The sequence below is a fragment of the Aythya ferina genome (assembly GCF_964211825.1).
Source record: "Aythya ferina genome assembly, chromosome: 1".
Classification (NCBI taxonomy): domain Eukaryota; kingdom Metazoa; phylum Chordata; class Aves; order Anseriformes; family Anatidae; genus Aythya; species Aythya ferina.
The window spans coordinates 193,029,137-193,056,681 of record NC_140296.1 but is presented as its reverse complement, the minus strand read 5'-3'; the positions used below and the strand labels follow the sequence as shown (position 1 = coordinate 193,056,681).

The window sequence follows — 27,545 nt, the reverse complement described above, 5'->3', positions numbered from 1 at the left end:
GACTGACAGCAAATTCCTGACTCTGCAAACAGTGATCATTCCTTCTGTTCATAACAAACCCTTCAGTGTAACAAATTCAAGCAACCCATTTGAAGCCTGGATGCAATGAACTGGTGAGAAGAGGCTCTCACATTTGGAAGGAGAAGGGATGTAGCTGGATGCACCAGTAGCTATTTTCTCTGAGGAGACACATAGCTGCGTTTTTACAGTACCTCAGCAGCTGGAGGGTGAGGACCACGCTGCAAACATGGGAGATGAACGTGGAAGAACTTCAGGTTGAAAAGAACATAGCTGGCATATGGGAGCCCCAACTGGCTTTGCTCCCTCACAGCCTCCATAAAGAAAAGAACGAGTTCAGAATAAAGTTTCTTTACTGTCCCCTAAATAAGGGGAACAATGTATTACTAGGAGATGGAATAGCAAGCAGTTTTGTTTATATACACATACACATGCAGCATGCTCTCTTCACCTCACTAATTCCCAGTATCCAATTTTCACAAAAGTGTTTCAGCCTTTGGGGTGTTTGCTCACAGCAACTGGAGTGTACACATCTCTTCTCTGTTACTGAAATGCTAGATTGCAAATCACACTTGCCCTTTTCTGCTACTGCACTGGTCCCTTCACTCAGCCTCTTCTTTTTCCTTCTTCCAAATGCCCCAACCATATCATGTAGAGCTGATTACACAGGGAAATGTCATTACACACACTTTCACTTGTTATTCTGATATTCTAGGCATAAATTTGTTTTCAGTAAATCTGGGCTTTCCTGTTCTCCATCGCTGCTGATAAAAAGCAGAAATTAAAATCTATTTCAGGAAACGGGGTGAAGGTGCTTCTAATTCCTGATTAAGTTTTAATTCCACATTATCTATGGTAATGCAGTTTGAAGGAAATTACTATCATCTTACACAGAAACAAGGCAGCTTGCCTCTTCATACTTCGCTTGCTTATAACATTGTCATGCTTTGATGAGCACACCCCAGGAAGCTAACCCACAAAAAAGGTGATATTATTAGGCAAAAAAACCTGAGAGGACCAATTTCTCTACAGTTCCTGAAACACCAAGATCACACACTTCAGTCCTGCTATTTTCAAACAACTGCTTTATTACTGATATAAAATTCATGGCACTGACACAAACACTGCTGTGGAACAAAATTTGAGTAGGAGCTTTGAGAAGCAGCCTCTCAGAATTAGTTATCAACTCATCCTCCTGCTCAGCAATCATTGCTACATCAGACATGCCAGCTCCTGATGCACCACAGTTCAGAGTTTAAGATACTAATTTAAACCATGTGCAGTTTCAATTCAAGTTAATACCTCAGGGGTGTGAACTCTAATTAGGAAGAAGCTGGCACACATTCAGTTCCATTGCCCTTGCATAGTTCTATGTCTTAAAAACACTCTGAATAAACCAACAGCACAAGCGTTTTTTGCATTTTCTCCATCAGGTCTTGATACTGTGGTAGAACAATCAAATGTCCTATCTGTTCTGGTTCTGCCTTTTTTTTTTCTTAAAATCTTGCAAGAAGTAGAGTCTAACAAAAAAAAAACCACACACCTTTAAATGTTTGGCTTGCTGTGGTGTTAATGAACTTAGTTACGACATCAGAAGGTATTTCATCTACATGCTTCCTACGACCAGTCACACCATGTTAGTATTTAGCAAGCTGTCCTTAAAAAAAAAAAAAAAAAAAAAAAAAACAAGAAATATCAGAGAACATACACATTGTTATAAAAAAGGTTTGTTTGTTTTTTGTTTTTTTTTGTTTTTTTTTTGTTTTTTTTTTGTTTTTTTTTAAATTGCTGCACTCTCCAAAACTGCAAGCTTATTGACTCTCAAGCACAAACTTTGATTTTATGTGTTGTTCATTTCCAGCATTCATTCTCTTTGGCTCTCCTGCAGCCTGTGGCAGCTCAGGCACACATCTTTGGGTCCTCCACCAGGTTACTGGGATGGCCACACGTAGTGGACAGAGAAGCTGGCAGCAGACACAGAGCAGTCCACACACAGCAAGCACCAAAATGAATCGGAAGGCTCAAGGCCTTCTTGCAAAGGAAGTAAGTAACATCTGAGGATTGTGACACTGAAACAGAAGCAAAGGAGAAGTAGCAAAGCCCACAAGCCAGCTGTGGGACTGTTGTTCATATGTTCCCACACACTAGCAGGGAGAAAAAACGCCCCAACTTACCAAAAAGGATGGTGAATTAAAATTAACAACCAAAGCTTCTCTATCAAATTAACCAGTAGTGTCAACTTATATTTAGCCTCTAACTCAACACCTCTGGCCAAAATGGCCAGCACTACATGTCTTTAGAAGTAGATGTCCCAGCACACCTGATTCATCTTAGATTGCCATCTAGTCTCCTATGACACCTCCTGAGATAGATGAAGCTTTCCATAAAAGGATGTTTATTTCAAATGACAAATCAAAACTAACACAAACAATTTGGTTGAATGAAATATCCCCAAAATACATTTAGCCTGTTGATTTTTTCAATTCTACTATCCAAACCATGCTCCCATTTAATCAACTGTGGTCTGTAACACAAATTCCACGCCCCATGCACTGTTATATGGAAAAACTACAATGAAAATAGGAAGGGTCCAAGAGTAAAACTGTTTTCTTTCAATATACATATTGAGGTGTGATTTGTTTTAATGCTCTTTTTAATTGCAGCTATTAAAAATAGTCTGTTCTCACCAGCCCTGCAAAGCGCAGGGCAAGGGTTAAGACTAGCAGCAATCCCAAAGAAGGTGCAAGGGCAGGGGGAAGGGAACCGGGTCTACTTTTAGTTTATCTCAAGATCTTCATTCCTCAGACAAACATTCTCATCACACAGAACAGGCTTTTCTGGCCTCAAAAATAAAACCTAAAGAAAACAATTCTTCTATTTCTCAGCATTAATAACATGACAAGTCATTTGATTTTCTGCACTGTTTCCTGTAGAACATGCAAAACTTTTGCTAGCTTTGTTCTACGATAAATTAATCAATTCTCAACGATACCTGTTTTAGGCAATTGAGGAAAATCAAGGATTGTGTCCTGAATAGTTTTAACCTAGTTTCTAGATGCTGGGTATGCTGAACAATGACACAACTTGGTTTAGCAGTGAGACTGCAATACTTAAAAGTAACTATTCCCTATAAAACAGCAGTTATCTAACAGGTATCTGGTGAATTAAAATAAATAGGAAATGTTGGCCTTGATCTTTATAGCTCTCTCTCACATTTTAAGTCAATTGAATATTCACACATTGCATTTTCACATCCAGCCTTGACTGTGAGCACGCCCAGATTACATCTACCCACAACAGCAACACTGAGTTCATCACAAAGCTTGCAGTTCCCATGAGTGCCAGTCCCTGATTAAAGAGCGACTCTATAAAATGCACAGTGCTGGAAGCATCTACTAAAATTGCTGTGTTATCTTCTCAAAATTGTTGACACGACTCATGACTTACAAGTTGATATATAGCGAGGCAATTCTGTGAAACACCAAGTATATGAAAACTTCCAATTTACATTAAAAAAAATAGAAGTAAAGCTGTAATAGCATCCAACTGGAATTTGATTAAATGCCCACAATCAGTATCATGAGACTTGGAAAACAACATGTGCTGGAACACTGTACTACTAATATGCAAGACAGGTAGCCCCAAGCAACAGACTGCCTTAAAAAAAAAAAAAGGTAAAATGTTTTTAGATACTATTATGTAGAAAGATGATTCCTATTCTTTTGACCTAGATCTCATAATAGGACTGTGAAGCTTCTGCTCTTTTTCTAGTTTCCCTGATGCTGCTGTGATTTTAAAGCATTCACCTGAGAAGAGATTCTGGCAACTGGAGGTCTGTCTTACTGTGCTTTGTGACACCAGGAAGGGGAACTTGAAAGAAATTTACATTTCTGATTTCCTCAGGGCTCCCTACTTCATGAAAATGAAGAATTGTGACTGTGCAGCTAAAAGGAAAAAAATAATTTTAATCATCTAAACAGTCTCAGTCTGACCAAATCACCACCTCTGTTTTGTAACTCAGAGTTACATGGCTGCAATCAACCAGCAAGTTGATACCTGCTTATTAGAAAAACCTGAGAGCAAAGCTTCCCTTTTAATCGCTTGTCCTCTAACTCCATCGGTCTTTTGCTCTTGATTATTCAGCAGAAAAGATATAAAGCTATTGTCCTTCCCTGAGACCAAAGCCTAGCACAGCCTATAATCCTGTGATTGACATTTGCACAAGGCAGGCTGAAATAACAAGATTGAAATTCCTCAGGCATCTTAACTCCTATTTCACAGGTGAGTGAATTACTGAGCTACTACATAAGCAGGAGAACCGAAGCTTTAAAGCAGAGCTAGTTGTTCACAGCAAGAGGCAAAAACCCAAACACTTGAAATTGATGACCTGAACTCACAATCTCACCTTGGCATCAAACTCTGAGCTGCAGTTGGCATTGATTGTATGGCAAAAGCAGCATTTTGGGCAGTCCTATTCCTTCGATATTTTGTATTCCTTGGCTAAGGCATGCCTTCCAGCTTCTTCTTTACCTTTGTGTACCTGGGTTTATAAATGCTCTTCTCAAACACAAACTCTGCTCTTTCAATGATTTAGCTAGCTTCCTGTAAGCAGGAAGGAGTTGCAAAACTAAGCAGCACGTTAGGTCACTCCAGCCCCTTCTGGATCTAGGCTTATGGACAGTGGTCAGGCTTACAGCTACTGGCAGATGTTGTGAGTCATCTTGTGAGGAGGTCTTAAAAATCAAAGAGCTGCCACAGTAATTCAGATCAAATACCTATCTAGGCCAGTATCATACCACTAGGTGACAAACATATGTTTAGAGATAAGTATAGAAGTGGATCGCTCTATATTAGGAAAAAATTACATGGCTGTGCTTCAGCAAACTCTTGGGAAGTCAAACTGCACCTGTGCTGTAATACTCTTAAAAGCTACTGATGGTTCTAGTATCCAGCCTTATCCTTCTTATTTTCATTTATAATTTGGCCTCTACAACATATGGCAGACACATTCTGTTGTTTGTACTGCATAAAAAAATATTTTTGTATTAAAGTCATCTCTGTGTACCATTGTTTTGTAATGAAAAACAGCAAGTTATTCATTATTCACACTCTGTACCAGTTCTGATTTTTCAGGCACGTCTACAAGATATTGCTTAACCATCTTTACAGGTCTGAAAAACACTGATCATAAATGAAGTTGTCCCATATCCCTGATCACCTTCAGCGTCTCATCCTTCGAGCAATTTCTTGTTCTACATCATTTTTGAGCTGGTTAAGATGAGAGCGATGTACCATGAGCACAAATATAAAGAACTATTTACATAGTAGCATGACTTATTTTAAATTTATGATTAGCACTCAAACATTTCAATGGCTGTGCCAAAAAATAAGCTGTGCCAAGCTCATCTACTCAGGGGTTTTCTTAGTATGAATATTTAAATTGTTCCTAAATGCCTCCACCATTTTTACCCATTTATTTTTAAATCAGCCTCCTCTCACACGAGTGCTTTTCAGCAGTTATACCGTGAACCAGACATTTTGCTCTGCTCAGGATTAAGAATTGTTTCTCTTCTTGCAGCGTCTGTTTGTGTTCCCAGAAACAGCCCTCCTCTGTAGAGTTTAACAATCATTCAGAATTACACCTTGTTATAGTTAATTTGCAGAGTTCTTCCACCCACAGACTTTTCCTTCTCAGCTGTGACTAAGGCTCCCTGCACAGTCGGTCAAATCAGTAAGAACACTAAAACAAGTTCCATTTACCAAGCACCATGGAACTGCAACCCACAAAGACAAATAATCTTTTGAGGCTGCTAATCCTTAACATGCTCCACTGTGATAATGATCACTTCTCCAGCTACTCCACCACTGTCACCAGCACACAGCTTGCTCCCTACAACAAAATCCCCTTCTGTTCATCACAGTTATGAGGTCCTGCATCACCAGCCTCCTTTAAAGCAGAAATACAAGTTCATTCATGCTAGTGTACAGTTATTGTGTTTCATTTGTTTTGTTTAAATAAAGTTGTTTTGCTGTGTACCTTACTTATCTACACTTAGCTACATCATAACTGGCATTCTTTCAATTACTTTCTACCTGCATTGTAGTCGCTTATTTTGCCTTATTTTCTTCAGGGATTCAGTTCTCTTTCTACAAGATGCATGACCTCAAACTGTCCGAATGTCCCACGCCAAAGGCAGCAAGTGACCGCTGGCTACTCCCACTCTGGTAGGGGGAAGAAATAAAACCTGCAGTCTTAGGGCACTTTCACAGTTCCCTTTTAAATGACAGCCCGAACCCAGCCTGGCTGCCTGCCCACAGTTCAGCAGGACAAATCCAGACCAAAGCCCAAGCTTCTGAAGTCTCTCAAAAGGAATTCAGCATTTTACACCAGTCTGAATTTTGCTTTCACAAACGTCTAGGCGGGGAAGTCCTGAATCAAAAGCAGCTCTGTACAGCAAAGAGCTGTTTCTTTCTTAAGCGTGCTGGAAGAGGAAGGACCTATCCTGCTCTCCGGGCTGCACGCACCCCCTTGAAAACACAGCTCAATTATGCATTTCCTCCTCTTACCGCAAGCTCACAGAAGCACTGCAGTCACATGCATCTGCAAGCTCAGAGCAACCACCTAGGAAGCTCTTCTCTAAGTGCTTGGTACAAACCCTTGCATGCAGCTCAGCCTACAAAGATAGAATAACAACACACAGAGGTGAGCAGCAGCAGAAGGCAGCAAGCAGACAAGCAAACAACCAAACAGGAAAGTTACTGTGATGAGGGAAGAGAAATTGAAGAAACGGATCAATTAAGAAAAAGAGCCTCAAGAGAGAATTTTCTTTAGACTCATAAATACAAGAAAAACATCACTAGAAAAATTTGAAAATTAGTAAACAATTGACTTCAGTATCAGAATTTAAGATGGAGATATTGTACTTAGTTCTGGCTCTTATCTCTACAACAACAGAGATATTAAACCTTTTTCCTCAGGGCTAGGAAAATATAATTGACCTTTAACTGTGGAGCTCTCCCTTCCATTTTTCAGAACCTGCAAACAAAGCATTGACAATAGCTCAAGGCAATTGAAGCCCTTGATGCTTTCAGTCTCCTCCATTTAAATTACTGACTTTTAATTGACTAACCTTAGCTGAGGAAAAACAGTATCAAGAAACATTATCTCACAGAAGTCTGTTCTGTGGTTTGCCTTTAACCAACAGGTTCAAGATAGGTCGTCTTTAGCATTAACGTGACTTCGTTACGCAGGACTCTGAGATCAAAGCCAAAAACATGCCAGCTGGGTTGGTGGACAAAACCAAAACGTGTGATATTTAAATGTGTGCCCTGTTTTCATCAGAGGATTTCCAAATACGTAGCCTGAATTTAAAACTGTACACACAACTCAAAGAAGTTTCTATATTTACAGAATTTTCACTTTGAAACTTAATAGCCCATCTTTTTTCAGCCCAAAAGCTTATTCCCAATGTCTTCCATTAAACACAGAGGCTTCTTCTGTCTGCTCCAGCAGATAGAAACTGCTGCAATTACGCTCTGTAACGTGTGCTTTCTTACACTATGCTTCTTTCCAGCCCGTTCTCCACGGATATCCTGCATCTGATCAAAGAGAAATCCACTCAAATCCAATAGGTCCCCCAAAGGGAGCTCATCCTAAAAGGGGAGCTACTACTGGGGTAGGGAAGGGGGCACAGGAGGAAGAATACTGCCCAAGCTCTGCCGACTTTAAGCAGCACCACCCCTCTCACAGCGTGCTCTAACACGACTGCTGAACAGATTAAACGGGAGAAAGGAGAAAGCAAGGGTAAGGGTCATGAAAAACAGAGCACAGACAGGAAAACCAGGAAGCAAAGGTTATCACCTCAAATATATGAAAGCCAACTGTATTTTAAAGGTCTGAATACTGGGAACTGTAAAGGCAGGTGGAAAGGCCATTTCTTTGTTGCTTCAAATCTCAGTATCTTTTGAAATCTGTTTTTAAATAGTCTAACAAAATATGGCCCCAATCCCAAAGTCCTGGTAGTAAATTAGAACAGAATTAGTTATTGATTATTAGAATACAGGCTAGATTACAAAGATAAGAGCTGGGCACAATTACAACAGGAATCATCAGTAAGAAAAAGAAATGATTACAAATCTAACTGCTGTATAACAACACTTTTGTTAACCATCCCATCCCTTTTTTCTGTACAGAACTGAGATCACCTCACTTGCTTTCCTTAGATACTGGCATAACGTGGGGTACTAGCCTTCTGAATCTTTCCTAGCCCTCTTTAAAAGCTATTAAAAATTAACACGACTTTCTCCGGCAGTCTTCAGTGAATCATTCCAAGACCGAAAAAAAATAATGCTGACACTTTTGACACAGTTCTTAAATCTGAATTTAAATTATGATCTTTGTTTCATATCACACCATTCAGGACAGAAAGCAACTGCCCTCAAAGCTGTACAAAACCAAACAGAAGTAGAACAGTTTTCCTCGACCAGCTCTTTTCCACAGCATTTCTCTCAATACAATGCAACATGTCATCATGTAGAAGACTGCCTCTGTCTCAAGCTTGTGTTAGAAGGAGGTTACATATGGAAGAACGATGACTTTTCAGGAGCTCACAGCTACGCACATTGGTTAAGAAAAACACAAAATCGTATTTCAGGTGACTCCCCCCAACCCTGTGGAAGAAGGCACCTCTATCAATAGACTGGACTCACTGTTTATTTCTGAAGAGAGAAGAATTTGAGAGAGCTTGAGAGCATCACAAAAATAAAGAGGTACTGCACAGAAGTGTCCTTCAAGGGCAAAGTTTGCTTGTAAGAGCTCTTCTTGCACAGGCCTGTGCCGACAAGCAACGAGGCACCTGACAGTAAGTTTTAAGTTAGCATTTACAGAGTCTTACAGTCCCTGAACACGTCACAATTGATGGACAAATACAGGACTACCTCAAACTTCACAGGTGCAAGGTCATTCTCTATAGGAAGCCTTAGAGGTATCCAGGTAGCCTTTGATCAGCTAACAATCCACCCAGTGAACACCTACGTGCATGGGAACTCCCTGATAGAGGCTGCTCTTAAAAACACAACTTAGCTGTCACAGTGGCCATAGTACAAAATGATTATTTTGTTTAAGCACAACAAATGCACACGAGGAAGCACTAAAATACTTTGGTAATATCCTGACATCAACTTTCTAGTCTTCCTCACATATTTAGATCCAGGCTTCCTTCAAAGGATTAAAACAATAACATGTATAGAATGTAAAAGTTGCATGTACATATATATGGGTGTGGGTGTGTGAGCATACACACACACCATACAGTAGACGATTTTAAAATGTAGTAGTATTTTCACAAGACAAAGCAGGAAAAGGAAGCTAGATAAGGCTTACTGCCTAAAGCTCATCGTCCGTCTTAAGCAATTACAGCCAGAGACCGTTCTCATTTTCAGTAGAGATATGGATTTACTCTTTTATTACAGACCATAAGAAAACAAACAGGTCGGCACTCTGTCAACATACTCAAAATAGCCGTGTGCTTACAAGGAGCATGTGCGGCTTCCACTACTGCCCTACAGTTCATTAGTTAACGGAGAAGTCATCCACGCTGCCTCTAGCTTCTGTCGTGAAAAGATGGCAACACCAAAGACTTCAACCCTTGAAAAACAGGAATGGAATTTAAAGCAAAAATCTGCTTTTAAATACAAAATCTTAAGTCTCTTAAAGATAACTAATAAACTTAGCTAACAAGGTATCGTGTGTGCTCCTCAGCAGGCCCAGCAGTTCTTCTCTACATGAGGAAACAGAGATAGTTCAGTCTAATGCAATGTTTTGATATAATGCTCTCATCATCCCGCACTTCTACAGCTTTAATGGAATTCCTAACTTTGCTAGGCACATTTCCTTCTACGACACAAAACACTACAGACGGTGCTTGAGACTGAACGCTAGCTTTGAGAAGAGTCACACTGTAAGACAGCAACAAAAAAGTTGGATATCTAGCACAGCTGTGAGAGCAGGTTTCTGTCTACGTTTTACTTCTGTCCTTTGTCTCGATAATCTACAGCTACCAAAAAGAATTGTTTGTGCACCCTCCAGCCTTTCTTCCCTGCCCACACATTAAATCTTTATAATGGTCAAAAAGGATATTTAGGACACGATCAAGGAGCCGAGTAATAAAGGAATTCTTTCTTTCATGTTAACACGTGTGAATTCAATCAGGCTATCCAAAACTAAACACTGAGCCAAATCACATTATTTTTGTCAAACCAAATCAAATTTATTACACCGTCTGACATTCTAATTTATTCAGTAAAGATTTCCAATACGTATCTTCAAATTGTAGTTTTTTTTTAAAAAAAAAGCAGCCAATAACTTCCAGTCTGTCCTTATTTTGATAACGAAAGGAAGAGAGACATGTTTATATTTCAAATTCCACACCCAGGCCTTGTCCACAAAATTTATTACCATACTGCTCCGTAGTTAGAGAAGAACAAGTTAAACAAAACAAACATGCACTGCAGAACAAGCGGCCCTGTCCTTTATCTTAAATAACAGCCCAACAGCTCATCTCAATATGATCTGAAACACTAAAAGTAGGCATTTTCCCTCCCCGACCAATGCGCTCTTGTTCAGGAGTATTGTACTGAACTTCATTTTCCTTAATAAGACTGTTATACAATGTTATTTCATCAAAGAGAATTATTACAAATAAGATTAAAGTGCCAGGATGGTTTCTATAATCACTGCCTGTTCAAAAAGGAACGAATCTTGACAGATTTTCCTGATCAGGTAATTCTTTGATAATAGATGTGCTTATATGACAATCACAGAACGTTTGGGTTGGAAGTGTCCTTAAGGATCACCCAGTTCCACTGCCCTGCCATGGGCAGGGACACCTCCCAGCAGCCCAGGCTACCCAAAGCCCCATCCAGCCTGGCCTTGGACACCTCCAGGGATGGGGCATCCACAGCTTCTCTGGGCAGCCTGTGTCAGGGCCTCACCACCCTCAGAGTGAATAATTTCCTCCTAACCTCTAACCTAAATCTCCCCTTTTTTAGTTTAAAGCCATTCCCCATTGTCCTGATCTGACTGATCAAAAAGCTGCTCTCTGAGCAACTGTCGCTCCCCCCGAGGGACAGCGGTTGTCCCAGCCTCCACCTGGAAACAGAGCCATTGACCACCACACTCTGGGTGCAACCTTCAAGCCAATTCCTTACCCACTAAATAGTCCACCCGTCAAATCCATCCGTCTGCATTTTGGAGATCAGGGTGTCACGTGGGACTGCGTCAAAGGCCCTGTAGAAGCCCAGGTAGATGCCATTCCCTTGTCAACTGATGCAGTCACTCCATCGCAGAAGGCCATCAGGTTGGTCAGGCAGGATTTGCCCTTGGTGAAGCCGTGCTGGCTGTCTCGGATCACCTCCTTGTCCTGTGTGTGCCTTGCATTGCTTCCAGGAGGATCTGTTCCACAATCTTTCCAGGCACAGAGGTGAGGCTCACCAGTTTGTAGTTCCCCAGATCCTCCTTTCCACCATTTTTAAAAATGGCAGTGATGTTTCCCTTTTTCCAATCACCAGGGACTTCACCTGGAGTTCTTAAATATGATGGAGAGAGGCTTGGCAGCTCCATCAGCCGGTTCCCTCAGGACCCTGGATGCATGGCATCAGGCCCCACAGGCTTGTACCTGTTCAGTGTCATCAGGTGGTCTTGAACCTGCTCTTCGCTTACAGTGGGAGGGACTCTGCTCCCCCCAGCCCTCACCTAGGGGCTCAGGGAAAATAACCACGGGTTCATGGTCAGTAACTACTGTCAGCACACAAACCTGCAAGACCTCAGCAGCATATTAGAAGTTCTGGTGCCATTCCCATTTCAGAAATCAGGTTGATTAGAGCTATGGGATATTTTCTTCCTAGATGACACCAGAAGGTGTCATAAGTCAAAATGAACACACCTAGTAATACACACATGCTGCTTTACACTGAAATTTACTTTAGATTCTATTGGATTCCACAAAAAAAAAAAAAAAGTCTTTGCTAGCTGTTTTATTATGACATTACAAAGGTGAACACTAGACTCACTCAGGCATTCACGCTCAAGCATGTCAGAACTCCTACTCACATTTCTGTAATCAATACATGCAATTATTTACTTCTTTACAAAAGAATTGTATTATCTCTATGCTACTAAAATCAACTTTGTTTCTCTCAGCTGAATCCTTCTCTATGTTGTACTCTTTAAGAGGGCATGATGTTAAGCACTTGAAGCCTACATACACTGAGTGGGCAAATAACCAAGATAAACACTTGTAGCCTTGTGGTACACACAGCTTAATGAAATCTTAACAAAAATTGACAGAAATAGGAAAATAAAGCTCTGACTAAAATATTTGTAGCAAGAAGACAAAAGGTTATCTAGAAAGGAGCCAAGGGTAGCAATCCCATCAAAATCACATTTTGAGTAAATAACCCAATCCGACACAGAGAGTGGACTTCTTAAATTGATCCATCCCAGGATAGGATGGATGTCTCAGATATCCACATACTGCAGCCTCAGACCACTAGCAGTCAAAAAAATATACAGAAAAATGCAAATAAACAAAACACATTTCCCATATACATACCCTTGAGGGAAAAAAAAAAAAAAAAAAAAAAGTGAATGAAAAGGGTTGGAGGGTTTTCAAAAGTTCTGCAAGCAAAAAATAATTTAAGCCAATAACAGTCACCGTAACACTGTGCAAGAGGGTATTTTTTTCCCCTCCTCAAAGAGGGACTCTCATTAAGAGAAAGTTGAGAAGCACTGTGCTAGAGAAACATTGACAAGCAAAAGTGGATCATTTTCAGGCACAAAGGTACAACTATGATGTCATATATCCAAAAAATTTGATAGCTGTGCAATACCTACTGGCCCCAAGAAGTTAGTTATATGGAAGCATGCCATAGAGAAATCTGGCACTTCCCAAGTTCGCTAAGATACGTATCCCTCACCACTTCCAAGAAGTATCACATGGTCATCATGCCCTGTTCAGAAGTACTGCTAAAGACGAAACCAAAAATCCACTCTATGAGAAAACTGAAAAGGTGATCTTAATCTCTGGATTTAAGCATTTGATGGCCAGGCTTGGTAATCTTAAAGGTCTTTTCCAACCTAAAACTTTCTGTGATTTGCACTGACATATTCAACACAAGAATCAATCCTCTCTCCATACATCCATAAGCTTCACGTTATCAGCTGGATCTTTCTACATGCAAAACTCTGTCCTTTAACTTTAGGTAGAAGTTTAGAGTAAACATTTAATACACAAACATCTCATTGCATATGGCTTCTGTCACATTCATTTACACAAAGTCGAGCAAAATAAAAACAATCCAAGACAGAGATTTGTTCTAGCTGAAGCCAATACTAGTCTGACTAAGAAGAAGAGCTTATCACTCTGATGAATGCAAAACTTCAGACGTACCTCAGGGCACCTCTTACAGGCGCCCAGGCGCTACCAGTGCTAAATACAGGACAGCAAACACACTTGCCTATCTGTAAGAGAGTTTACCTCCAAACACGGGCACGGGCATCTGTTGAAAATGCTACTTCACAGACCTCTCTCAACGCAGATCTCACTTTTAAGGAGAAATAATTCACAAAGGACCAGAACTAACCATTTTGATTAATCTTCTACCTGACTCAGAAAATACATAAACGGTTTGCACACGCTGCATGAGAGTCCATCTATTATTACCAGAAGCAAATGCTAACCATTATTTTTAAATAGTGAGATATTATTCTTTTTCAGCAGTCTGGGGGACTGAATGTGAAGTGAGGCTGTACCAACTATGTTTTGTTATTACATACAATTTTAGATATAGTCTTAATCCAAGACAAAGTGCTTTCACTTCAGAACATGAGTCATTTAACTTCTACTTTCTTATTTTTCCCACCTATTACCAAAGTAATCCAGATTCACCTCCACCAGTTCTCATTCCTCACTTAAGGGGGTCAACGCCGAGCAGTCCCAGGATTGATCTCGTGGCCTTTCATGGCAATCAAGGTCACACCAGACAAAAAGCTATTCAGCGTCAAAGAGCACTGTAATTTCTTCTTGTGTCATCATCCTAATATTATTCAAACAAAAGCCTGCAAGTAAGTTACAATGCGATGTAGCTCTCCTAGCCAATTCTAGGAGAGGAATCCTGCAGCTCCTTTGAAGCACATTGTTATGAGCAACAATGGAAGTTGCTCTATAAAGCTACAACCCAACAGAGAAGAGCGTTAAAAAAAAAAAAAAAAAAAAAAAAAAGCAGCTTTGGATTCAAAACTGAGTCACAATTAAGTAATTCACTACTTGGAAGTTATGTTACAGAATTTGTGCCCCCCAGATATCCGCATTTTCATTCACGTGATGTGCACCACAATCACTGTAGAGCTCTAACACACTGGTATAAGCTGTAACAGCTGGAATAAAAAAAAAGGCTAAGAACTGGAAAAAACAGACACTTCTGATGAGATTTCTTTTCTGAAATAACGTTCACTTTACGTTGGGGGCCTAAACCACGTATTGCACTACATACAGAGAGACTTGAAATCTTGCAAGGAGTTTCCCAAGAAGCATAAAACGGAGTAGGAGGTCTCAATACCACACATGTGGTTTGAAGAGAAAAGAAAGCAAACACAGCAGAAAAGAAATGATGGCTCCGACGTCTACCACAGCAAAACCACCGTTTCCCGAGGCAACTGAACAGATTGGGCCACCGCATCTGGAAATGCCGACTCAGTATGGGCGAGTGGCCAGCTCCTGACTGAGCACCCTGACTGAACAGTGGCCAGTTTCTTCAAACATAAAGAGTACCAGCTCTGTGCTTACTGAAAGGAAACTTTTGACAGACTCATTCAGCAAGACATCCCGCTGCAGCCCTGGTTTAAAAAAAAATGTAACAGTAATCATTAAACACTATGATCTAACTAGACCAAAAAGTTATTAATAATCTGCTGGTTAAGACTCTACGAAAGCTACAAAACCCTAGAGGTTTTTATAGGACCCTAGAGTTCCTGTAAAGTTTGACACATTTCTGTTTTCAAAGTGGTAAAACCAAACCACGTAATGTTACAAACTGACTTTCAGAAAGGTTTCGGGAAACAATAGAACCAACCCAATCGCATTGTGTATGTTGTGCCCAAGATTTATTTCCGTTGCAATAATTCCAACTTCACGCCACCAGCAGCATAACGCGGCATCTGTGTGACACTGGAGGAAAGAGCAGCAGAACGGGGTGCAGACCACATTACAGCCTGACGACCACTACCACAGAACTTCATCCTGCGCTGGTTTCACCTGTCTCACAAGGAGAAAGCTCACTTATGGTAACTAAAAAAAGTAAATGAATACCGGGATCAGGTGGAGGTTATTATTTCTTCCTACAGAAATCAAAAAGAAAAGGACCTTACGCTTCAATTACTTTCTCTAACACGTAGCCATACCTTTACCCCATCACATACACGTGCCCACCGGTTACATCCAGCTATGTTCTTTTCTGTAACACGCAGCCAAACCTTTACCCCACCACACAGACATGCTCGTGGTTACATCCAGCTCCCCTGGTCTTCGGACGGGGCAAGCAGGAGGAGAGGGGAACGCGGGGCAGAACCAAGCAGGGGCCCCAAAGGACAACACAAAGCCAGGAGGCTGTCACGCGTCCTAAGCCACCGGTAAGGTCTCCGTGAACCAAACACAGCTCAAGAAGCGCGAAAGGCTGCGAGGAGAGAAACTAAACCGGGGAAAACTCCAACGCCGCCTCATCGCAGGAGGGGCTCCGCGGAAAGAGGCGCCTGAGCGGGAGCACGACGGAGAGGTGCGTGAGCTTAAAAACGGGTATCAGGGAGTGAGAACAGACGGAGAACGCGAAGACAAGAGGGCAAAACACCACGATTTCTGCCAGCACCCGCGACAGGCGCTTCAATAACGTAATAACATAACACGGGGCGGCTGGGGCGAGGGCAGGGGCAGATGGCGGCACACGGGGGAAGGGCACGGCCGGGGGGGGGGGCTCGGAAAGGGCCAGGAGGAGGCGGCGGCGACACGGGCAGGCCGGGCCCGGAGCCGCCGAGGGGCTGGGGCCGAGGAGGAGCCGCGGGGGCCGTTACGGGGCGCAGCCGAACGCGGGGGAAGGAGGCGGGGAGCGGGTCCCGTACTCACTTCTTGTGGGGCGGCTTCTCCCTCCTGCCCGCCGCCGCCGGCTGCTTGGGCCGCCGCCTGCGGGCCTGCAGGGCCAGCACTGCGCGAGGAGAGAACAACCGGGAGACGGCGTTAAGCACAGCGGCTGAGGCTGCCCTGCCTCGCCAGACACCCCCCGGCCCCAAATCCCCCTCTCCCGCCGCGGTACCTTTGCGCGAGTTCATCGCCCCGCGCCGCACGCTCCGGCCGGACTCGAACCCGGGTCCTCGGCGCCGCGCCCTGCCCTGCCCTGCCCGGCCCTGCCCTGCCCTGCCCCTGCCGCGTCCCCGCGCCGGGCACCGGCCGGCTGCAGCGGCCCCGCCCCGCCCCGCTCGGTGCTGGCCCCCAGTGCGCAGGCGCCGGCGCGCTGGCGGCGGGGCCGGGGCCGGAAAGGCGGGGGCGGGGCGGCGGCAGGTGGCGGCGGGAGCGCACCTGAGGAGAGGCGAGGCGCGGCCCCTGGGTGGCAGCGGCCGGGCTCCACTTGGCTTGGTGTTGTTAAGTTATTGTCGTTATTTGGGGGTGCGCCCCGCGCTGGGATGCTGGAAACTTTGTGGCAGCTTGTTCTAATAAAGAATTATTTCGTAGAATTATGAATAAAGACCTCCAACAGCATCTGGCGCAACTGCCCCTACCACCACTATCACCCACTAACCGTGTCCCCAAGCACCACACGGCCCCAAGCACCACAGTATTTGTGTGAAATCTGGCGCTCGTGCCACAGATCCCCAAGCACACGGTTCTGAGGGATGTCAGGGAAGGGATGGAGATGCGCAGGGCTCCCAGAGCTCAGAAAGAGGCAGCTCTGCCCTCCACCAGCAGCCACCTCCAGGGGTCCACCCTTGGGTGTCCCTGAGGGGGTTGTTCAGCTAGTAGCCAAGTGAAGCCACCCAAACACCACCCTCATCGTCCCTGTGCTGCTCCATGCGAGGGGTCAGGGCAAGGGAAGGATGAGAGGAGCCCCACAGCCCTGAAAGTGCCCCTGTGCCTCCCCAGCAGCCGCTCGGGGCTAGGTCAGCCTCAGCTTATCAGGAACTGCGGGGTCAGGTGCCAGAAGCAATTAACCTCATGACACAAATCCAGGGAAATTAGATTTCCTTAATTCTGATTCTCACTAAGTTATTTGCCACGACTGACAACTCTACAAGTTTTTTTCTTCCCGCAGACCGCGACAGTAACGTGGCATCACAGTGCCCACGAAGCCGGGTGCTATTTGGATATGGCCTAGTTCTGACCTGTTGAAAGCTGTCATCTATATCTGCTGTGCATAGCATGCCTCGATTTTTGACACTTGTTCTGACTTTGAAATTTCATGTACTCACAATTTCTAATTATGCTTGATGCTGAACATGATCTGGGTCAGACCGAGAACTCCAGTGTGAGCGTGAGGCTTGTCTCGCCTCTCTTTTATCTGCGTGTGGGACTGGAATTCAAAGGCATAATAATGAAAGATAACAGCGGACGGTCACTAAATTTCAAGGCAGAACTGCCTCCCTAAATGGCAAGCCAAAGAATGCACAAGGATGAAGATCTAAAGGGAGCTGTGGTCAAGGTCTTGTGAGAGTGAAGAGAAGCAATAATCACTAGTCTTAAGTAATTGGATCGTAGAGATTTCAGCTAGACAGAAAATTGAATCCGTAGTTGTGGTTAGTTCAGCTTGGAAATGGGACAGGAACAGAAATACAAAGCTAGACAGCTCAGAGAGGACATACCACAATGTGTAATACATTTTCATCTGGCTAGGGAGCCTGGTGAACAGAAAACAATGGAGCCATGAAGTTTCTAAACTCCAACTCTCTTCTGCCAACATGAGGCACCACAGCTGCATTTCTAAATGAACACATTTTCTGTTTTCCATCCTCCATAATAAAGGAAGACGGAAAAAAAAAATAATAATCCCTGTTGGTATGTTGTGCATCTGCCTTTTTGTGGTTAGTCTTTTAGTGATAGTTCAGCGTGATGGATCAGCCAACAGATGGCTGTACTGGAATGTTGAAGTCTTTCTTCTTAGAAATTATAGATACATGAAAATTAAGAATAGTTGGATGTAAGAAAGAAAATTACATATCTACCCTTTGGTTTTAGGCTAATTTTAATTTCATTGGTTCAGTTGTGCCTTTGCATGAATGCCTGTGCCTGTACAGACAATGGTAGAAACAAGCGGCTGATGATGGAGAAATGGTGAGACTATTCTTTTTTTATTATTTATTTTCAGTGGCATTGCTGGCTTCAAGTTGTCTTTTAGGTTTGGCTGTAAAGCGGAAATCATATTAGGGCCCCAATCATCTTTTCAGCTACTAATGTGCAATTCTATTTACTTCAGTGGGAGATTTATATGTAGAACTGATTGGAAAATTGGGTCTTAGGTAACTACAGTGAACTTTGCTTACATCAGCAGGGTTACAAATTCACCAAATCTGGGGTCAGGAAGGAATTTCCCTCATGAGCATAATGTCAGCAACATAATCAGGGCTTGGGAACAATTTGTTAGTGAACAGAGAAGGAGTTATGTTAGTACCAGGTGAGTATATTCCACTCAGTCAATGACTCTGTATTCAATGAACACGTATTCCTGATTTTTGTTGTGATTTTTCCTGAAAAGCTGCTTGGATAATGCTCACAAAGAAGTGAAAAAAGTGCACTGAGACTCCAGGTATGTATGGAGAGGATTACCATGTGCAATTAACTAAACTGAAGAGTAAATTAAGGTAAATAGAGGCTAAATGTATTTCAGGAAAAAAAAAATGTATTTCTCAGACTCTTGAGAATCTAACTCCATGAGAACCCAAGCTGTAAGTGAAAATTAAATATATATATGTATATATATATATATATATATGCAGAAAATTGAAGAAATAATTCATGGCACTTGGATTGCCCGGACTATGACTTTTTGAATCCGCTCATTTCAGTGAAATTCTTCATCCTAATTTCAGTATGTCTTATTGTATGCAACTCACCCTTTACAAAAATAGATGATGAATAAAGAGAGAAGACCGGAAAGCAAAAGAAGAAGTTTGCAAAAAACAATGAACAATATAAAGAACAGTGGACTAGGTCAGAATGCAACTGTTTCTGGCTGCCTCTCTTTGAACATAATACGGGAACAGGTGCCTGTTCTATTACAAGGATTACCACAGACCTCAGTCACAGTGGGGAAGGGCACTGTGAGATTTAGGTAATATGACCTTCACAGAAAGGAGTAACATCAGATTTAGGTGATCTCGGGTGCAAACATCAGGGGAGGGAAAGGAGAAAATAACAAATTATGGGATGATATTTTACTTCTTTATAATGTTGTTCGGACCAGACATCTGAAACCCCACAGATGTTTGGTTTCTTTTCTTTCCACCCATCTTTGAAATATCCCACTTACACAAGAAGACATTAACTTTTCAGACATGAATGAAATACATTTGTACAGAATAAGAAGTAATCTAGCAGGAATCCTGTAAGCATGATAGTCTGCTTTCTGAGAATAATTCACAACTCTTCCCTGAGCAGAGGGATGTTGGAAGCTTTCGCCCTAATTTCTGTACCAATTCCTTTCAGCGTTATGTTTCCCAGTGTGTGGTAGTGTGCTCTCTGAATTACACCTTCTCAGAAATTGGGGTATTAGCTAATTGTATGCTGCTTTTGCACAGAATGGAACAGACAAGAAATATCACATAAAGCAAAGGGAGAAAAAAAAAACATTGGGTGGTGGAGAGTTCTTATTAATATGCAAGTCCAGCCTTCTCATCCTCTCGCCTTTCATGTTTGTCTCTTGTTCCGTCAGTTCCCACCCCCATTCCACATTTCTTTAAGTATGATGCACTAGTGTGTGCATACTAACAATGAGTCTGTCCTCTTGTTCACTTAAAGAATTCTCTGGCTGCCAACGCACTGTTTTTTTTTCCCCCCTCTAGGATTTAAACAAAGCAAAGAGAACAATTCTCTGCTTAGTTTTGAACAACAGAGACAAAGATAGGAAGTATTTACCAACAGCAAATAATAAAGTGTGTTTGTTTTTAAAGGCAGGAGGACTGTTGGCTCATCACAGCGTGAGTATAACTCCAGTTAACAGGAGGAGCAATGAACACATTAAACAAGGAAAGCAGAACTGTTATCTTGGAAATTTAACTGGAGAAAAATATAGCAGGAAGCAAGAGTTGGAATTTCCAGAAAACAAAACAAAACAAACAAAACAGGAGGTCAGAAATTCCTGAATTCACATTCCTGGCTCATTCATTGATTCATTGTGTTCTTCCTAAAGCAAATTATGTGACTCATCTGATTTCATCTTCATCTACAAAATGGTATAGTGTATGCCAGCAGCACAGAGTTAACATTGGTAGAGAATTCTTGTTTATCAAGTACATTGGGATTAATAATAAAGGAAGAAAGACACAAAGTTCAAAGCAGACTGGCTTAACACCAATTTGACATCAAATTAAAAACTTACCTGTGCCTAGAAATAGCTGCATCAACCCAGATATGCATTGTACTAGTGTAAAATAGGGCATGAACTGGCATGACTTAACTCAGACCTGAAAGAGGATTAAAATAGACTGTGGCAATGTTTTTATGATAACATTTCTTCTGTGTTTAGTCAATCTAATGTTGAAGTACCCAGATTTCTGAAATCACTCACCGAGTCTTTCCTTTCTCCTTTACTTCCAGCAGGCTCCTGAACACTCTTTCAGTTAAACCTCCTCCTGTGTCCTGTCTTAAATGTCATCATTACCCCCTCTCCTCCTGTTTCTCAGCTCTTTACCCAGCTTGCCCTTCTCATTTCAACCTCCCTCATCTTCTTGTTCCAATCTATTACCTTTTTTGTCTCTGTTTAAATCAGTTGGGTTCTTCCTTCATGCCGATTATGTGTCAGCAAGGGACGAGAGGATCACCAGAATATGAGTGACTGCTCCCAGATTCCTGACCAAACACATCACAAGCAATTATAGGGAAAGTTCCTCAACAGTGATGCAGCTGTGGTTTGGGCTCATGCCTACTCTTTCACTCTGAATGGCAGCTATGCAGTCTGGTCATGCCTGTGAGAGATTTCTCTGCTACGTGAGCGTGGAATACTCAGAGACTTAAGTATTAAAGTCTAACATGTCACTATCCAACATGTGCAGAATGCCATTCTATAAAGCCTCATAATCTGGCCCCATTTGAGGAGATTTTCATCAGTTCTTGCAAAGCCACATCTTTGGTATTAAGGCCTTCTTCTAAGAAGTCTTAGCTAAGAAATCTCCCTACTCAGAGTTAGGGATCATCAACCAGTGGGACAAGAATTCATTAGAAATCAGATGTGGGCTTACCCAGTTTCCTCTTCTGTTGGCTTGGACTACACAAACAATAGTCACAATGGAAACAACAAGGCACAGCCTGTGAGCTCAGCATAAGAGGAAGCAATTGACTCATTTTTTCTTGAAGAATAAAGCCTCTTTCTTCCCCACAACCTCCTCTGTACTTTTACTTGATATAGGATGTTTCCTCAGCCCTCAAAAAAACAGACACCAGTAGGATGATGCCATGATGATGCCACGTTATGTCAGCAGTGCCCCAGGTGTCCTTTCCTCAACAATTCCTTCCGTGTGACATAGCTCCAGTGCCCTTACCAACACCTCTCTGGGTGATGAATAACCACTGCCCTGCTGTGCTGCACCTCAGCAAGGACCAGGGCTCCTTTATGAAGTTTCAGGTTTCCGTGCATTCTGAAATAAACTCCTGTTAGTGGAGTGGCCAGTAAAGAAGCACTGGCCAAACTGGTTTATCTGGGCATAGTCTGAGAACTTCATCCAGACAGCACAATAAACTTGTCCTGTTTTGTAGGAGGCAACCATTTGGTAAATGATAGCTCAGTTACATAGGCAACATGCATCAGTGGCTACAGTACACTACTGTTTACCATTAAAGCACAGAATAGAGCTGCTTTTGCTTAATTAGGCTTGATTACATATAAAGTAGTCAAGGAACTACTGCACTAGAGGGGCATTTCAAAGAGGTATCTCAGGATTCTTTTAGTACGATCAAAACATCCCTCTTCAAAATGTATGAATTATTTCATTACTCGGTATGGGATATTTCATCCCATATGATTAAAATTTTACAAAGTTAACAGTAACAGGATCTTACAAAGTGAAATGTCAGCCAGCTTCAATAGTCGTTAGCATTAACAGCCTGGTTCGTAACATCTGTGAACTAACCATGCAGTTTCATTCTATCTGGATACGCCTGTGCCGTATCTATACCATATAAAACAGCAACATGAATTTTTTAAAGTAGAAAATGTCACAGCTAATCATTAAAATAGAACTGGCTCGGCTTGTTAGCTAAGCAGTATTTCTTTCCAGCCTTCACAAAGGACACTCATGAATAAACTTTGTTAGTTTCAAAGAACTGAATAAAGACTGATTATCCACCTCTAGGCACTCAAAATTCCCCGTGCTCCTACTATAAGATGCATAACATCAAATAACAGTGAAAATATTCTAAACAGTTGGCTGTGTTTTCACTCAAAGCACAGAGAACTAATCCAGTGCAATGTGGCTTGTGCATTGTTAGAAATGAATTCAGTGGGCTTGATTTTTCGGTTTTGATTTAATCATGTTTTACACCCACTTTGCTGTTCATTGTAGTCACATAAATGACTGTGGTGGGAAATATTCACGTTTGCACCTTCAGAGCTGCAAAACTTTATAGTAAACATTAAGAATGTAAATATTGTCACTAAAGAGTATGCATTAATTGCATTATTTACTCAAGCCAGGCCTTTAAAATCACTACACTATAAAACTACATTCCCACAATACGCCATCCATCCAAAGTAACTTCTCAGTATCAGGATTTTTACCCACATTCACAAGCACTCACTACTTTACTAGGTGAGCTGCCCTGACAGAGGCAGCTCTGAGAGATACGCACAACATGCTCAGAACTATGAACAAAACTAAAGGACTATGGCACAAACACTAGGTACAAAAATGCTACTGGGAATTCAATACGCTGCTAAATCCAGTGTGTGTGCTCAGAGCATGCCTCCTGGATTTCCAGGAGAACAGAGGGTGCCTTTTCCATCTCTTCCTCTGAACTGTAGCGTGGAACCCAGGTGCAAATATGATGTTGTTAATGGTTTTGTCCACACACTGATTTATCTAATTACTCTTCTGGTTATATCATCTTTGTCTGACCTGTTCAAAACTTCAGATAAGGCTCCATGGCTCTTCTTTTTTTCCCAAATAATACATAGTTCAAGGTCAATAATTCAATTATAGACTAAAGCACTGTGTGAAATAGTATTGGGAATCTACCTGCAAATAAGAAAAATATTCAAGAATCCTATTTGTGGTGAAATTTGTGGTGAAACAGTAATCTGAATGGTAATGGAAATCTGCATTGCCAGCATAGCATTCCCCTTTTTTCTATAGCCAGCCTGGTCCTCATGTAAAAAAGTACATATGTCTGAGTGGTCTTCACTTTAGGAATTTGTGGTGGGCTATCCTCCTCTTAACTCTGAAATTCCTTAAGCAGTCGAAGATAACAGAATCACAGAGAGCTGAGGCTGGCAGGGCCCTCTGGAGCCAGCTGCTCCAACCCCTGCCCAAGCAGGGACACCCAGAGCAGGCTGCCCGGGACCACATCCAGGTGGCTTCTGAAAGTCTCCAAGGAGGAGACCCCACAGCCTACAGGACTACACCTATAGACGCTGCTGAGATCCCCTGAGCTTCTGCAGGCTGAGTCCCAGCTCCCCCAGCCTCCCCTCAGAGGAGAGGTGCTCCAGTCCCACCACCTTGGTAGCCCTCCATTGGGCTCCTTCCACTATGCCCACATCAATCCTGCACTTGGGGGCCCAGAACTGGACACAGCCTCACCAGGGCCGAGTGAAATGTGCGTCCCATGTATATTACATACAGTCTGGTAAACATCTGCTCTGCAGCTTACTGGGCACGAGGGAAAACACAACTCAAAGAACAAGACTTGATTTTGTAACTTGTGTTCTCCAGCTTCCCAGTTGTTCTTTAAATTATTGGCAACCATTTCTTCCTTCTTCCCAGTTCCTTTTTCAGCAGTAAATTCATGTTAGACCTGTATCCAAAGCTTATTTGCAGCAGGTTATCCCTGAATCATTATCTGAATCATTATTTTCTTGATTTTGTTTGTTTGTTAAGTGTCTTTTCTGGATCACGGTCGTTTTCACCAAATATGTATCTAATTTTTCCCACAGAAAGAAGGAAAAAAAAAAAAAACCACCCCTGTAATGATTTGTATAATACTAAGCCTTAAATTAATATTTTATGTGCTTAGTATGCCTTCATTTCATCTCTCTCTTCCACTTAGAAACGGTTCTACTCCATGCTGCCAGTCTACAGAGCCTACAGTATTTCATATTAATGTATTCTTACACAGAAATTGTGATGGTTGGGAGGATGGTCCCTCAACAAGGGATGAAAGGGATGCTTACCAGCTACGGTTTCAAGCAGCAGTGCCATGAGAATATATTAATCAGCTGGAGGTCCCAGACTGGAAGAAGGAACAATTTTTCCCAGCATCTGGTAGAAGGCTATTATAATCTGGTGCCCAATTAGCAAGGCACTGAATAGAGAGAGCTAATAAGCTGTAGAGCATACACTGGAAGAGAGCTCTCTCCGGCAGTTTTGCTGACCACCATGATTTTCTCATATTTTAATCATTTGTAAGACTCTTCAAACAGCAACAGGGAAAATATGCAGGTGAACATTAACAGGATACTGAATTGGGATGCCAAGGCTAGCTAAAAATAAATGTGCTTCTTATCTTTTTTGGCTGGAAAGCATGCTGTGAACTAAAAGTGACAGGAGACCAGGCACAGCAAGCACAGAATGCCTTCTTCACTTAATACACGTGGGACTTGTCGTGCCTGCTCCCTGCAACAGTGCTTCAATGCTAGTACCAGTGTAGTGCTCTGCTCACAGAATTTAGCTGTTACAGATAAAAAAAGATATGCCCCTGGTTCTTGCTAAGCCTTCTAATCCCAGCTTTGAGTAAGTTTAATAGTTATCAGTTAAACCCTTGCTAGAGTAAATCGTTAATTGCATTAGTAAATTTTCCCCAGCTGGGATTTATGTGCACATACCCACATAGAACAAGGGGCCCAAGGGGAAAAAGGAAAGAGGGAAGTGATGCCACTTCTGTCCTTGGTGAAAGGAAGGCCATACTATACCAACTTCTATCCCCCCCCCTCCCAACAATAATACCTGCATTGGTTATGCTTTTTTCTACCCATAAAAAAGAACAAACCTTTTACCTGGTGGCACTGTCATCAGTTGTCTTTCTACTTGAGCCCATCCTCTGATAAATCCATGGTCACAGCACAGATTCTCTGTCCATTTGGCTGCTCTGAGGTTACCACTTCGCTACCTCTGCTGCTGGCCTTTCCTGCAGTACAGCCCTTTTTGCCCCAATCTAAAATCCGAGACGAACTGTTCTGCCTCAAAAGCTGCCCAGTGTGATTGTGCCAGCAGGTGCATTTGCAGCTTCTAATTTTCTTGTCCTGGCACTGAATTACTCCCTGCTTGATCTTTTCCTCCTCAAATTTACAAGTAATCATCTGTAAGTGTGTGCCATCCCAAATGACCTGCTTTGCTGTGCTCACCCCACAGGACTACCTGAGGATTGTGCAAGTCTCCAGTTGGCTCACAGTGCTGGAACACAGCTGTCCCTGCGAGTATCGTTTTGCATTGCTTGATTGAAATAGCTGTACAGAAACTGAGCAACTCATGTGAAGACAGGGATTTAAACTGCTGTATGGTCCCTCATATTAAGGAGGTAAATGGAAAATGAAGAAGTAAGCAGGTAAAAATAGAGCTTGCCTTGAACTGTGGGGGTCCCTGGAGTAATACCTGAGTGCACATGCCATCAGCCACGTCCACATTGCAAAATAGATGGGACAGATATCAAGCGGGCAAAACTTGCCTTTAATTTATCCCCTTGGCTATGACAATAGGACTAGGCTCAGAGGACTTCAAGAACATTTCCTAACCTGACTTCTTCAGGAAGAGACCACAAGGTACGAAAGCGTAGCTCACATTTCCTTTTCTGTCCTATTTTCATACCTCAGCAGCCTTGTGTAACTCTTAACCTTTTGTAACTCAGAAGAAACGGTCCAGCTTTTCATCATAGCCTAGTAATTTTACTTTTCTATTGTCAGGGCCAAACATGAGTTCCCAAATATAATTTTTGAGATGCCCACTGCAGACAAAGATACAGGTATGAGCTGTGTAAGCAGGTTTTTGGTAGCTTCTAATGACCCAGCTTGGCTCATAGCAGCAGCCAGTTACTGGTGTCCTGTGGCTACTGTGGGCTAAATTATTGAATTAGTGATTTAATAAACTAGAAAATTAGCAGGATACACTGCTGGAGAAACCAAAGCTAGCTAGTTAAAGTTGGCTTAAATTTGTTAGCACAAACTGCAGTTACACAGGACCTGCAGAGCAGAGAACTGGTTCTGTGTCCATGCAGTCCTCCATGAAGCAAGACATTGTGGGTTCCTAGGCCAGCAGACCACCGATTAGATCTGAAATTCAGGACCCAGGTCCCACAGCTACACTGAGATGCGATCCAGCCATGCTCAGCCTTCACCACCTGGTTTTGATGGGTGGAACGAGCAGCAGGCATGAGGCCAGGAAGCAGCTGTCCCATGCTCTGGTCCCAGCTCCTATCCAAAGAACTGCAGGACCAGGGGCAGGGCATATTGTGCAGCACAACTCTTCTGCGCTTTAGGCAGGACTCAAGAACGTTTAGGTTACATTAGACAAATAATTAGTTGTTTACTGTGTGCGTAAAATATGATTTTCTCCTAGTTTAACCACACTGCTTAATCATGCCTCCCCAGCACAGATATTTCAGCCTCTCTCCGTGTTTTTCTTGAAGCAGCGTATCATTGGTTTCCTCAGTTAGCCAACTCAGACACTCAGCCACAGTTTTTTTATTCAAACAGAATTTAATTAGATTGGAAAATCATCCTTTTGTATGCCCAAAGATATTGAACCTAAACAGAAGTATATGGCCAATTGCTCTCCCCTGCATGCGTACTCCAGCTCCCAACACAGTCATTTTGAAATGCCAGCAAATGCTAGCACCAGAACTTTTGTAAATGTCACATGCTTGAAGATAAGTGCTTAAAGTTTTAACTCTGAATAACTTATTCATTTCATAACTCATTTAACCTCTTTCTAAATTATAATCTTATGTGGTGTTTTTGTTCTTTCTGAAGTTGAAATTTATTTATTTGTACTGAGTGCAAGAAATCCAATACTCTAAACTAATTAAATTATCTAAGTGAGTCATCCCAAAAGCTACTCTAATTACTATTTTACT

The 27,545-nt window shown here is 42.3% G+C and overlaps 1 protein-coding gene across 4 annotated transcripts in view; it reads right to left on the bottom strand.

Annotated features, from left to right (window-relative positions):
• SRPK2 (SRSF protein kinase 2) overlaps positions 1-16,452 on the bottom strand; it is a 142,145-nt gene extending 125,693 nt beyond the window's left edge. For 2 of the 4 annotated variants that reach the window (XM_084510460.1, XM_084510459.1), the window contains exons 1-2: positions 16,378-16,451; positions 16,191-16,269 (exon numbers count right to left, since the gene is read on the bottom strand). In XM_084510460.1, coding sequence (XP_084366586.1) covers positions 16,191-16,269; positions 16,378-16,393 — 95 coding nt within the window. In that variant the 5' untranslated portion in view covers positions 16,394-16,451. Of the gene's footprint in view, positions 1-16,190; positions 16,270-16,377 lie in introns of those variants that run through there. The other 2 variants (XM_084510464.1, XM_084510463.1) reach the window with 2 other exon arrangements.
• Positions 16,453-27,545: the final 11,093 nt, after the last annotated feature.